The 14,482-nt window shown below is 38.4% G+C and overlaps 2 protein-coding genes across 6 annotated transcripts in view; one reads left to right on the plus strand and one right to left on the minus strand.

Annotated features, from left to right (window-relative positions):
• Window positions 1–5,990, minus strand: part of LOC112137116 (zinc finger protein GLIS2) — a 26,970-nt gene extending 20,980 nt beyond the window's left edge. Inside the window, exon 1 of one of the 2 annotated variants that reach the window (XM_024259268.1) lies at window positions 5,871–5,990. The gene's annotated coding sequence lies outside the window, so the exon portion shown is untranslated. Of the gene's footprint in view, window positions 1–4,453; window positions 5,168–5,870 lie in introns of those variants that run through there. The other variant, XM_024259267.2, reaches the window with a different exon arrangement.
• Window positions 5,860–13,817, plus strand: akap8l (A kinase (PRKA) anchor protein 8-like). 4 transcript variants are annotated; one of them, XM_024259228.2, is made up of 13 exons: window positions 5,860–6,058; window positions 6,749–6,787; window positions 7,117–7,333; window positions 8,949–9,540; window positions 10,089–10,197; window positions 10,270–10,316; window positions 10,407–10,437; window positions 10,511–10,616; window positions 10,786–10,927; window positions 11,562–11,667; window positions 12,052–12,182; window positions 12,485–12,580; window positions 12,671–13,817. In XM_024259228.2, the coding sequence occupies exons 1-13, from the start codon at window positions 6,034–6,036 to the stop codon at window positions 13,025–13,027; spliced, it is 1,998 nt and encodes a 665-aa protein (XP_024114996.1). In that variant the 5' UTR covers window positions 5,860–6,033; the 3' UTR covers window positions 13,028–13,817. The 4 variants fall into 4 exon arrangements, with proteins under 4 accessions (XP_024114996.1, XP_024114997.1, XP_024114994.1 ...); XM_024259229.2 differs by having other exon boundaries at window positions 5,864–6,058; window positions 10,273–10,316; XM_024259226.2 differs by having other exon boundaries at window positions 5,866–6,058; window positions 10,086–10,197.
• The last annotated feature ends 665 nt before the right edge of the window (window positions 13,818–14,482 follow it).

Raw genomic sequence — 14,482 nt, forward strand, 5'->3', positions numbered from 1 at the left:
GAGGGAGAGACTGATCAGGACCCCCTCTCGTTGTGTCATTGAGGGATGTCAAAATAAAAGCTCAAATGTTCATTATGAGGCTACTCAGTTATGGTCAGCTTGTTTGACACTGCGATGTCTCACCAATTGACATGAGGCCAAAAATAAAGCTTAAATGACACTAGGACACGCAGCGGGAGAAATAATCGTTTATTCGACACATTCTCCATGTGTTCCTTATAGTGTAAGACTGTTATAAGTCGTTTCAATTTATGCGGCTCCAGACACATTTGCTTTTTGTTGTATTGGTCCAAAGTGGCTCTTTTAACTCTTTGGGTTGCCGACCCCTGGGTTAGGTACACAGCAAAAACAGAATCCTAAGAAAGAAAAAACTGTTTTATTTTGTGTCCTACAAGAAACAAAATCTTATCAAGAAAGTTTTTCGAAAGCAAAATAATTTTAGTTTGAGGAAAAAATGTCCTAGTAACAACAATTTTTTGAATGAAGTGAGAAGTGACTTATTTTAAAGGCGTCCGTTTCTGGAATGTACACTAGAGGGGCATACAATGATGGAAATAGTATTGTTTTTTGTAATCACCAAATTAGTTGACTGTTTATTTCTTTCACGAATTAATTAAATACTTGACCTTTTGACATATTTCTTTTTTTATATTGAGCAATCTAGAATTATTCCCCTACCCCTACATTTAGCTCTCCAAATGGAGAGTTATGGAAAAATAGTGACTCAAAATTCAGACGACACTACCCCTCAATGATGTCATCATTACTCACTGGTCAGTATGAGCGTTGGTTTTATAACTTTAAAAATTCCCGCTAAAGCAAAAAGTCATAACTTACATTTAAATGCAAAATGTATATGGTTCAGAGCATACCTTTGTGAAGAAATGTGTTTCTCCTCCACAGCACAAAACCTTCGTGGTGGAGGAATACGAGGCCTCCACCCCTATGGCCACCCCTAAAAAAACAATTTCAGACACCCCTACCCCTCCAAATGCCCCACAATTGGAGGGGGGCGGAAGAACTTGAATTCAGCCTTCTGATCTCCCATTTTTTGCTGCTTTTTAAACATTTTTCTCTTTATTGATAAAGTGTTCAGTTCAACTTGTTTTCTATGATTCTTTAATGATTCCCAAATTTTACTGCTTTTTAAAATGTATTTTTACCCTATTAATCTTTTTTACAAGTCTTTTTATAGATGATTTAACTTTTTGTTATCTTTTGCTTTTCTGTTATCATATAAAGGTATTTTTAATTAATTTCTCATCCTTAATTTTGTAATATTTTAGATCTTTTTTCTTCTAGTTTTATATTTTTTAGGTTTTTTTTTTTTACTTGTACTATCTATTTTCTCGAATTCCAATTTCTCTTAATCTTGTGTTTTTATTTCTCATCTCCTGTCTGCCAGTTACTTATTTTTTATACATATATTTGTTTTTTCTTCCTATATTCTTTGGGGACTTTTTATTGTTGTTAATTGTGACTTCTTTGCACAGACAGATCCCATATGTATTGAGCAGTCTCTCTGTATAACAGACAGCAGTCTAGGCAGAAGGAAGATGCAAGACTGACGCATCAGAGGAACGTGCTTAGCTTCCAAAATATTCTAAAATCTAACCAAGACATTTAGGCCAACCTTTGGACATCAGCATGATGCAACTTGTCTCCAACACGTACACTGGAGTCCTGTTTTGAAGGAGAAAAGGTCTATGTAAAGCTGTGTACTTCAGGAAACTCTGAATCCCAACTCAACTGTTGAAAATAGAAATGTATCTATATAACTGAAAATGAGGAATAGATAATGTTTTCCCTCAAAAAATTCACCCTATCTTGCTGTTTAAAAGTCTGCTTAAATTTACAGCAACATTTAGGTATTTACATTCTTCTTGAATACAAAGAAGAGTCTCTAATTGAAGCCTTTTTCTCATAAAAACTCTTTTTTCATCACACAGAGAACAGTGCTAGAGATGTGACAAATGCAGGCAAACTACTTTTTCAGCAGGCTCCTGGCCACTGAAGGGATTTTTTGTTTAAGAAACAGCTTTGTGTAAACTCTAGCAAACAAGAAGATAGAGCAAAACGGAAAATATTATATCTGTGAAAAAATAAATTAATAAAGTGCATCCACTGCTGCCTAGTATTAGTATGCTTTGGAATCAAGATATGGATGTTCAAAGCCCTGCTCCCACAGCATATGCAATTTTGACATTCAGACCACCTTTATTGTAAAAAAGATACAGTGTTACCTAGCTACAATAAAGTTCACCTTTCGCGATCTCGCTGTTTGTCTGATATATCCAGGGCAGTTTCCATGCCTTTTTTCTCTCTCTCTTTGGCACTCTGTGTTCTGCATCCTGATTGGCTGTTGACCTTGTCAATCAATCTTCTCTGTCTTGTGTCTAGTACAGATTTGTGCAACTTGCCAGAGTAACATAAATCTTGGATTGCATTCAGATCTTTGTTTTAATTTTTTGAGACTGGACTTATTTTTTGTATTAAAGTCTGAACTTTGAACATTTAAAAAAGAAAAAAAAGTGTGAAACTTTTCATATCTGTCCAATAAAAGTCTATTTTAAAGTAGTTTTACGGTCTTAAAACTTCTATCCTACTTTGTGGACATTTATGGAATGTATCTCCCTTGATGAACTAGAGAACATTATACTTCAAATTACTATAAAGTACGTTTATCTTATTAAAGCATAAAAATGATGACAGAAAGCAAAGATCTACTCCCCAGATGACACTATGTATCTATATATCTATATCCATCAGCTTCCACATTAAGCCATCCCAGCTCCACATTTCACTGCAAGATTTCTTTATGATCAAGTTGGAACATTAAACATACATACAATACAATATTTTTAACTTTTTATTTTTGGAGTAGAAGACGAGACCCTTGCCTTTCTAAGGCAAAGTCATAGAAATCCACATAACACGTCACTCCAATCATCTTTTGATCTATAACAGTTTCTAGTGGTCTTTTAATTATAATCATGCTGTTTTTAATCAAAATCATAAAACCTGTATTGTTTTCCGGGACATAGTGTCTCCAGATAGGTATTAGGTCATTATACATTCACCTCTGAGTTGTGGACAGGACTGATGGCGTAGAGGAAGCCGCCCCACTTCCCGTCACCCATCTGTTTAAACTCTCCTGCAGGGTTACAATCCCTCACAACCACTAACCTAACATTACTGGTGCAAAAAAAAAAAAAAATGACGAGCAATATCAGAGATATCCAGCTGTACAATTTTGATCCAGAGTCCACCTCAGACGAGGAAAACAAAGACGCACATGGATCTAGTCATCTTCAAGTGGATATATCAGAATAGAGCTGAGCAGTTTGAATGTTACAAAAACAAACTTTTTCAAAATGTGTTTTTTTTTTGTCTGCTCCTTATTCACTGATTAGGGTAAAGAAAAACTGAGAAATGCATTTTTAATTAAAATTTTCTCTATATGTCCTCCATCATGAGAAAAATGCCACAAGATTGTGTTAAAAACACCCAAAACATGATCTGAGTGGGTCTTTAAATAACTACCGTATTTTCCGGACTATAAGTCGCGGTTTTTTTCATAGATTGAATGTCCCTGCGACTTATACTCCAGTGCGACTTATATACGAATTTTTAATGATGAGATATGGACCGTAAGTCTAGAGTGCCCTCTTATGGTGATCTATGCAATTACTTTATTTACTTTAGTTATTCAGACGTGACACAGAGGACGAAGAATTTAACAGATTTAGTGATATGGAGTGAGATTGCGTGTAATTAATTACAGTAAAGATACAAAGTTGATGAGTTCTTGAGGCTATAGTTAAATAAAACTGTTATGTTATATAAATGCTACACCTTTTCGTTTTTTTCATGACGCTAATATGTGAATATGTGTTTTCTATTCACTTATGAATGTTATAACTTACCTTCCAGGATGATGTAATATTGTTTTTTTCAACTAGTTTGTAAAATAAATTACTTGAAAAAAATGCGACTTATACTCCAGTGCGACTTATGTATGGTTTTTTCTTCTTCATTGTGCATTTTTTGGCCCCTGCGACTTATACTCCGGTGCGACTTATAGTCCGAAAAATACGTTTGTTTGTTTTTATTGACATTCTCTTCATTTAAAAAAAAGGCCATACATGAAGCACTTTTAAGCCATTTTACCATGTTGACAGATTCAAATGAATAGAAGTCTTGATAGATAACTGTTTTAGCAGGTTCTTGTCTTTTACTCAAGAATTTACCTTATTGACAACAGCTAATATAATCTGTCTTAGTATGACGTTGATAACACTTAAACCTTCCCAAAAGAGTGAGTGATGATTCTTTATTTTTCTATTAAAATTATTTTCATTTATAACCTTAACCAGACCACATTTTCCTTAGGATTTTTACTTTTTAATTTGCTTATTGTACATGTATCTCCATAACAGAGGTTGAGACTTACCTCGCAGCCTATGGATCTTGAGAATGTCTTCCTGTCTTATATGTATCTGAGGATGCTGTCGGTACTTTGAGCGCAAATAAAAGGTCCTGCGAGCCTTAAATCATCTTCCAGTCATCTTCCTCTGCTCCAAAAAAGATTCCATCAGTAAAAAAAAAAAAAATCTGTGACTCTTGGCAACACAAATTACTATAGCAAGTAGTTGTGCTTTTGTTGAGCGATTTTTATAAAAAATCTTGTCCTAAAAATAGTTCTAGCTTTCAAATGACTTTGATGCAGAGCTCAGATACAGGGAAAGAATATCTGTCAGATAAATGTGTAGATTTCCATGCTGGAAAATCTGTCCTCAAAAAAAGAGCAAAGTCTGTGTCGGAGGTGCATCGCTCAGTTGCAACGCTGGTCATCTGAGCTCGGAGCAGCTGAGAGGAGGAACGACGCTCTCCCCATCAGGAGGGAGGGAGTGAGGAGAGGGGGAGCAAGCAGGAGATCCAGCCCCCTCTGTCCCGCTCCAGGGAGGAATCATAACGTTCATGCTTTTATTGCATCACTCATTTTAGCCACTTTTGAACCAGTATAATCTGAAGTAACCTCTGTTTCCTTTATTTTGAAGGGCTTGCATGCAGAAGACCAAGCAATTCATTATAAAACATACATACATTATTTTTATTTACATTATTGTTGAAACTAAAAGTAAAATAGCATGCTACTACATTAAAATGTGTTGTGTTTACTGTAATGTTATTCATACCTGTGAGTGATCATGCTCTCCTACTTTTAAAAATCAGTTCTTCTTAAGACATTTATTTAGGTAACCAAGTCTGGTTTAAACATTCAGTATATTGAATAAAGAATATGCGATTTCTGTTTAAAGACAATGTTTTTGGTGTTTTAAACACGTTTTTGTGGCAAAATCCCTGTTTCTAGTTTCACTCATCCCTCAAGCCCTCTGCTTCCAGCCCAGCCCCATTACTAAAGGTGTGCCTCAGGGATCTGTACTGGGGGTTCTCCTATTTATATTCTCCTTCTTGGTAATATTGTCTGCAAATTTAGCCTTTAGTTTTACTGCTATGCTGATGACAACCAGTTCTATCTGCCTAGCCTAGTAAACTTAATTCCTTTATTTACCTCCGCGTTCTACATCCGTTCTTTTCCACAGATTCCCCTTCTCCCTAAATATTTTGAGTGCTTCAAAAAGTTTTTTTTTTAGAAACAAACATGCTATAAACTACGATAAATGATTAACAGACCTAAATTTGTCAGTAGTTAAGTTTTTCACTACAGCTTTGAATATTAACTACTTGTTAAAGATCACTTATCATCTGGGAGCAACACCGAAAGAAATACTGTAATGTTAGATTTCACGATTGAAAAGATCCAAAAGTTTAAATCGTAAAACGAATGGTCGAAATTCCAGACTAACCGTGTTCTTCCTGGGAAGTACGTAAGCAGCTGGAGTTGATCACGTAACAGCGCAGCCTGCTGCTGCAGAACAGTACGCTGAAATCCTCACTTGGGAAGACATCCCGTCTTCCTTTTCGTTCCTCTTTCTTCATTGTATTTGCCTAAACGGATACGAGGGTGCAATGGATGGCAGAGGTTACGGTTCTAGTAAGTGTACTCTGTTTATCGATGCATATTTTGCTCATATACCGTTTTACAGACGTTTAAATGAAAATGTTACCGCATTGCGTTAGCTTAAAGCTAAGCTAGCAACCCTGTTGGCTAACATTCCTGCCGACTTTAGCTTGATGCAAGCACGTTAAATAGCATTATTGGGTGGCTTTCTAAATTTTTATTTGGATTTTCTTCTTCTTTATCATACATTACTGTTCTTATTTATAGTATTTTTCCGTAAGGTGAAAAGGCCTTAAACTCGCAGTGGCGTAAAGATAGCTCCTCCGCCATGGTGGTGCTAAGATGCTAACGCGCTTAGCCCATTGTGCTGCTGTTCATTTTCTGCGGAAGTTAGTGGATTTAAAAATGCTAAAACAGAAAAATTAAGAAAATGTTGACTGGTGTATCGGTGGTTTCATCCTGCCGGTTTAATATGAACCTTATGGGTTTATAATTCTCTGTGAAAGCCTAAGTATTGCAGATAGCTAGCCCAGAATGTAAGGAGTAAGTCAGGTAGAACTCGCCAGACTTACACGTTTAAGTTCAAGGTGTGTTAGCAGTACTAATAAGTAATACTTGATTGAGTGATTAAAGGTGTGTGTTTGATATTCGTTTCAGTTACATTATTTGTACCTGTGAATCATTACCTACCGTCTTTTGATCTCTTTATCATTTCGTTTACAGGTTACTCCAGCTGGGGAAGTGGAGGTTCAGGCAACAGAGGTAAGAAAAATGTCAATTTATTTAAATTTGCACCAAACAGTTAAACGGGTCTCAGATCCTGAGATGTTGAAGAAGACGAAAGTAACATAATTTCTAAAAACGTGTTTCAATTTCCCTGTGGGTCAAGCTATTGCGCAGTTGAGTTTTCTAGAAACAAAGAAAACATTAATTGCTACAACATGCACCAAATTATCTTTTGATCTATTTAAAAAGAATTCTTAGTGATCTTATAATTATGATTTTGCTGTATTTAGCAGTGTCTATGTAACCATCTCTGATGATCTTAGCAATAAGATCGTTTTTTGATGTGTTAATTTTATTTTTGAAAGGTTCTGGTGGCTTTGAATCATATGGTGGAGGCTATAAGGACTCCATGTCTGGCTCTGGAAGCTTTGGAGGAGGCAGCCACATGAAACGAGGGATCTCCGGTGGATCTCCGCTTTCATCTGGAGGCACACACGCGGATGCAGTTATTGCCAAGATTAACCATCGCCTGGACATGCTCAGTCAGTTCGAAGGAGGATTTAAGGGGCCCAGAGGAGACGGGTAATTTCCCTCCTTTATCTTCTTCATTCCATCTCCATCAGATACCACTGTCCCACACCCGTACTATTGAACATTCCCTTTGTCTTAGTTAAAGTTTAGTAAAACCGTATCAGAACAATTGGTCTTTACTCCACTTTTAATAAGTCGGGTGACTAAAGGAAACTGCAAACCATTATCAAAGACCATCAGATAGTTCTTGTCCTTTATTTGGATTGTGTGGTTGTATCGCATTTATTGGAATATCAGAAGACTGTCACCTGGACCGAGTATCCTACAGTTGATTTAAAGTGGCAAATTAAGTTACTGTCAGGACAAATATTAATCAATTTCTCTAAAGACTGAAACAGAAGCCTTGCTCATGGGCTGTATTTTAATCTGGCATTTCAGAAAACTCAGCTTTTTTTGCTGTTTCTAACAGCTTTTTCCTGGTAGTTTTAAAGTCCCACTCCAACCATATTTTATCCCTTCTTCCCAGTGATCTTTTAATTATGATTTATGACGTTTTTAGCCAAAATGAAAAAGTCTTTGTCATTGTTTTAAGAAATATCTTATGATCAGCAGCAGTAACTCATTATATATACATACAGTTGTGGGCAGACCTGTTGACACAGGTCTGTTTGTGCGCTCATGCGCGAGCTTATAGCCTCAAGCTAACAGTGCAAAAATAATGACGTGCAATATTGGATAGATCCATTTGTACAGTTTTGAGCCAGAATTCCAATTGACTCACACACCTAACAGTGAGCGGGCCATGGTGCTCGCAGGGGGAGAGGAAACTTTGGCTCGCCCATTTTAGTAGCTGGGTTATTAGTCTGAGCTTTTTCTAGCATCCGTTTTTCTGGTCCAACGTGATTTGAATTCTAAATACTTAGAAACGCAGTTTTAATTGTAAATTTGTTCATATAGATCCTCTACAATGAGAAAAATGCTACAAGATCATGTTAAAAAAATGCGATTTTTATTGGAGTGGGTCTTTAAGCATTTTGAAACGCATTTACTGATAAAACAAAATGACATCCTTTCCTGCACTCGAAGCCCAGTTCATCTCTCTACCTGTCCTCCTCAAACATGGCTTTTATTTTGCCTTGTATTTGTGTTTACACACATTGTTTGTCTCATCCTCCACGTGACCTAACCTGTGTTGGCTTTAGGTTGCTCAAGAGCGATGAGTGCACAGGTAGAAAACCAAAATGTGTATTGAAGGCTATTGTTTCTGAAATGTCCATACTGTGCATCATTCCCCTTTTCACTGTGTTTCCACTGAGTCTGAGTTCAGTTTATTTCACATAATCCTCCTGTCCTGAGAGTGCTGGGACATGTTCATGTCTGTTCACCGTTTCCCAGCCAACCGTTAGAAGTTGATTTACATGCATTCCTTTCCTAAGACTGCAAGTGTTTCTGTAAATGATGAGGACAACATTGTATTGCTGCATAAAGACTACAAACAGATCATTGTTGTAGCTCAGATGTTTGTAATCTCATGTGGTTATGAACTCTGGAACTTAAAGAAAGCAAAAGAATGGAAGAGAAAGATCTGCAGGTGGAGAAACCCCAAACTGGTTGCCCTCCCTTGCTCTTTGCTCTTCTCTGTCAACCCTCTCCCTCCCTCCCGCAGGTTTGACCAGTACGAGTCCTTCGACTCGCGCACATCTGCCCTCCCCTCCCGAGATCTCTACAGATCTGGTGGCAGTAGCTTTGGTTTTGGGGATGTCCGTGGAGACGGCATGCTGTTGAATCAGCAAGGAGGCTCGAGCTTCGGAGGGGGAATGGGGCTGGGGGGAGCAGGAGGAGGCTTTGACAGCCCTTCCTCTGGCTATGGTGTCGCCAAAATGCGACAGAATATGAGGGAGTCCTTCGCCAGTGGCCAAGGAGGAGGTTCTGGAGGTGGAGGATGGGTTGGAGCAAACCGACGTTCCCCCAGAAGGGGTGGAAGTGCTGGGGGTCGAGGAGGCTTTGGAGGCCGCAGGTCTGACCCCACTCCATTAGGTGGAGGTTTGCGGGGAAGTGGCAGCGGTGTTCAGTCCCATGGCGGCTACTCTCCAGGAGGTGGTAGAGGAAAGCTCCCATCCCTCCTGTCCAACCGCATGTACCCTGAGAGCGGGGGCTTCCAGGGTTCTGCTGCAGGGCCTCACGACTTTCCTGGGAGGCATTTTGGAGGGGGCCCAAGGGCTGGCCGCCAACGAGGCCGCAAGAGACCCCTCAACAAAGTAAGTAACTCCAGCCAAATGAAACCTCAGACCCCGGGCAGCAAATATTTCCCCGTTCTGATTCCCTCCTTTATTTATTTATTTTTTTTACAGGCAGGTCAGCCTAAACTACCTGTTTGTGCCTTTTGCCTTTAAAACCAACCAAATACGTTAAGAAAAAAAATCTTCTGCACTCCAATTCCATTAAGCCCTCGATTTATTTGGGCTGAAATCACCGTGGAAGTGCCGTTTTTCTGACTAAAGCTGAACCAGTCCATCCTGTATCGGCTGAATTATTCAAATTTCCTCCTAATTTTCCCATTTCTCTAGTCTTGGACAGCTTATGGTAGTTCAAACGATTTGATACTGTAATCATTATGTCTGTTAAATATGTAACATTTAAATAAAAGCGTTTATTGGAGACAAACCCAGAACAACACTGAAATTTCTGCCAAAGACTTTAGTTCCACACTCCAGGTTTCACTTTTGAACATAATAAATGTATTGTTTTTAACTGAGAAGTTCTGAACATTTGAGGTGCAAAGTTGATGACTTCTTTACTGTAGCAGGCGAAACCGCAGGGCGACTTTCAGAAGAAGAGAAAGACTCCGGCAGAAGGCGATGAGCCCGAGTCCAAGATGAACAAGAAAGAGGTTGAGGGGACGGAAACGACACAAGGTGCTGTTATTAACACGGCAGTGTCATGGGGGCGTGTCTTCACTGTTCTGATGTTCATGTCGTCTGTTCTAGCAGAAGAACCAGATAAAGCCGATGACAAAGCAGAGACGGAAACTGATGTGAGTTATTTTAAAATGATTTTTTTTATAGCTAAAAATTTGTCTGATGTTTTTTTTATTTATTACGTGTTTTGTTTCTTTTTTTTCCAGGGCACACAGCCCACTGATGGAGGAGATGCAGGTAGGTTTCATGATGCACTCTCCATTGATTGTGGAACAACTGTGTTCCTAGCATGTGCTTTTGTGCTGCTCAGCTGCTCCCAAACAAGATGAAATGACAAAGCCTCATGGAAAACAGAGCCAAGCCCAAGCTCCGGAGAAGCAGCCCAAATCCAGGAAGAGGAGAGGATTCCTGGAGAGGTGAGGTGACCCTAAACCTTTCAAATATATCTAATGCCCTCATTGATTTTTTTATATATATAATATATTCTTCCCTTTTAAAAACTTCTGAATTTCTTGAACAAATTCTTTTTTTTGGTGTTTTTTTTATGCTAATAGCGTTTTGCTTTGTGTTCTTGTGTTTTCATAGGGTGATGTTTGCATGTTCCGTTTGCAAATTTCGCTCCTTCTACAAAGCCGATATGGAAGTTCATCTTGAGAGCCGCTTTCACAAGGAGCACTTCAAGTTCCTCTCCAGCCAGCTGTCCAAGCCCACCACAGACTTCTTACAGGTGAAGGAGCCTCTTTTTCACATTTGAAAGGAATAAAAGACTAAACAAATTTTATTCACAAGATTTGAAATAAGGATGAGTAATTAAGTTTGTAACTTTCCCTTTTTATAAATCCAAAACATTAAAAATCATACATAGCAACACATGATACTAAGTTTTTTTTTTTAATGGAATTTAGCAAAATATGATCTTAAATGGCACCAACAATAAACTTTAAATCTCAGTTTGTATTATTTCATTTATAGTTATTTTAGTATATCTGTAGATGTACAAAGCTGCTGTATAAATCATGTAAACACAACTCTTCACAGTAAATCCACCAGTTTTATTAGAATACAACAATAAAGAAAATAACAGTTTCAATATTTTATTAAATAAAATATTTGACTTGTTGTTGAATAGTAATATCTACAGTTTTAAAATGTGTGTTTCCAAACTCCTAAACAGCACAAGAAAATCATATTATTCTGCTTTTCAGATATAAGATTTCAAGCCTCCAGAAAGTTCTTGAACTCTAAAGGTTTTAAGTTGTTCAAGCAGAAGAATATAACCTATAAATGAGTGAAATGGAGATTATAGTAGTATGGAGAACGTGCTTTAAATTCAAACTTTTTTTTTTCTTATTTTTCTTCAGGAGTACCTGAAAAACAAGTTTAAGAAAACAGATGAGCGGGTCAGCCAGATGGAAAACCACAGCGCTGCTATCTGCCAGATGTACAGAGAGCAGGACTTGACCAGGGGTGAGAGCAAACACGTGACACTTTATGAGTACTGGACTGAGCGAGTGTGACATCACCCACAGAAAATGACTTATTCTGGCTCCAAGGAAATGGAGTCAATTCAGTCACCATTTTTTCACAATGTGGGCGTCGGCATGTTGGAGCTTGAAATCGTCAGTAAGCTGTGATTGGCCCGAGTCTGAGTCCACATTTCTATGGAAACCACTCTCGCCCATCAGGAGTGAGCTTGTTGGAAGTCCACACCCCTTTTATTAAGGCTTTTGATTGCAAGAAAAATAGCATAGCACATGTACTCCAGGGGAGAGGGGTCACTCAGTCCAGTTCTTATGCACTTTTTTCCATACCAAGAAAAAATACTGACCGCCTTTCCAACCCTTTATGCAGAATTGGGCATGGAGCACTTCATGAGGAAGGTGGAGGCAGCTCACTGCTCCGCGTGTGACGTCTTCATTCCCATGCAGCCCCACCTGATCCAGAAACACATGAAGTCTCATGACCACAACTACAACCGGAAGGTATGTCCGATCAAACCTTTGATTTCTGCCAAAATGAGTTATGGATTGTTCAGATCAGAGATATGAAAACCAAACAAAGGATTCACTCTCAAACTAATTAGAAAAATATGTTTGGAAAGTTATTACAGATGAGCACATAACTTTTTGTGTGTTACCTTTTAATCAATAAAACTAATTTCTTTAGTATGTAGGAATGTGATTTGTTGTTCAGTCTTTTACATTTTCAAGAATTCTAAGACTTTCTACAACATTGAAGCTTCAGATTCTTCAGTTAATGTTCAATCTGGAACTGTCCTGTTTAGGGAATGATGGAACAGTCCAAGCGAGGTTGTCTGTCGGTTGCTCGGAGCATTCTTAACCACAAACTGATCGGCAAGAAGCTGGAGAGTTACCTCAAGGTGTGTAGACGATCCCATCTGGTCTGTCACTATGGAATGGATACTTCTGGAATGTGAAGCATCAACTGCAAATGTGTCTTTTTCTTTCAGGGGGAAAACCCGTTTGTTGGTAACCAGGACGAGCAGGATCCAGAGGACGGGATGGCGAACGAAGCGGCGGAGGTGACCAGTGAGGCAGCAGCCGGTCAGGCAGAGGTCAAAGATGAAGCTGTGCCTGAGGTAGAGACTGTCAAAGAAGAGATGGAGGAGGTGGAGGTGGAACCAGCTACAGCTGCAGTAAAAGAAGAACCAGAAGAAGAGGAGGGGAACATGGAGCAGGAGAACGCAGAAATGGAGGGTTTTGAAGTGGGAGAGGATGAAGACGAGGGATACATCGTACACAATGAGTTTGAGGAAGGGGGGTTCCAGGATCCCGGCGAGGAGGACGAGGGGGCCAACGTTGCCTAAGAAGATAAAGTTCATGAATTACTTTTGCACCCTTTATTTAATGTGTAACTTTTTTCACCAGTATTTTGCCTCTATCATCCTTTCCCCAAAACTACCCTACCGTCTGCATCCGAGGGCCGGACAAAACCAGTAGCACATCAGCAGTTATTCTAGCGCCATCTGCAGTTCAGATTCAGCTTTGCAGATGCATGTAGGAGCAGCGTTTCATCCAGCAGGAATCTGTGTGCTGGTTCCATCCTACCGAAGAGATGCTGCACATCTGCTTTCAAGATGTTCGTCCACTAGAAAGAGGCCCATCCAGTCTGCATAAACACATGCAATAGAGCCTGCCAGGTCCTTCCTTTGGTTTTTGGGAATATTAAATGTTTTGAACACTTAGTTTTATTGCTGACATTAAAATTCAGGAATGCAAAAATGAAAGTATTGTCAAACGTATGACTTCCAAAAGTATGCATGACTTCCCACCAATTTGATGTAGATATTTAGGTAGACTCCTTTTTACATTGGGCTTTTTGTCTTAAGTCTCTGTTCACTCTGTTCTTAACTGCAGTTGAAACGTTTGTGTTTGAAGACATTTGTGAATTCTGCTAAAGATTTAACTGTCGCGCCTGATTTCGGTGCCTTTTGTGAAGTGTTTGAGATCTTTGGAAATATTTAAGTCATCTGTATGGTCTTAAGACATCGCTTTCCTTCAGAGTTGAAACAGTGCCGCTGTGTTCATTTGGATGCAGTGATGTTTATTGATATGCCCCCAAGCATCACAATAAAAGATTTTAAAAAGAAGAAAAAAGCTGTTTGTTTTTTCTTGTGCTTGAAAAAAGAGGCTGCAGAACATGAATGTCTCAGATCATAACAGTTGTTTCTGTAAAAATGTGGTTATAAAATATTAAACTTATAGGTTTCACATTGAATATCTAGTTGTCAACAAAATACGAAGATATTTTGATTCCTTAATGGGTTGAAATTAGGTAAGCTAAACTCACCTAAATGCATTTCTTTACTTTATCAGTTAAAAGAAGTAAAAGTTTGTAATTCTTGCCTTTTGGTATTATTCCTTTCTTTGGTCTATTTTTAAGTATTTTATTCCACGCAAACTTCAGGATTTCACAGTTCTATCAGCTGTCTGACGTGAGTACACTATAAATCCACAAGAGGGCGCAGTTCTTTGTTCTGTTACGTAACCTTACCTGTCGATCAGGTAAACAGAAAACAGATTATGAAACTTTGGTTTTCAGGTTTCTGCTGGGACTATTGTTTCATTTGACTGATGGTAAACAGCAAAAAAAAAAAGTATATCTTAAAAAAGCATGTATTTCTTCTACAGAAAATGAGATGGAAGTATTTTTAGTTGTATATGTTTTCCTTCTTTTCTAAATATATAGTCTTGTAGCCTTTTCTTTGAGAACCGAATGGTTGATTTTGGATTTTTATGTGCATTTACTTCTACTTTCTTTC

Source organism: Oryzias melastigma, linkage group LG1 (genome assembly GCF_002922805.2).
Source record: "Oryzias melastigma strain HK-1 linkage group LG1, ASM292280v2, whole genome shotgun sequence".
NCBI lineage: Eukaryota > Metazoa > Chordata > Actinopteri > Beloniformes > Adrianichthyidae > Oryzias > Oryzias melastigma.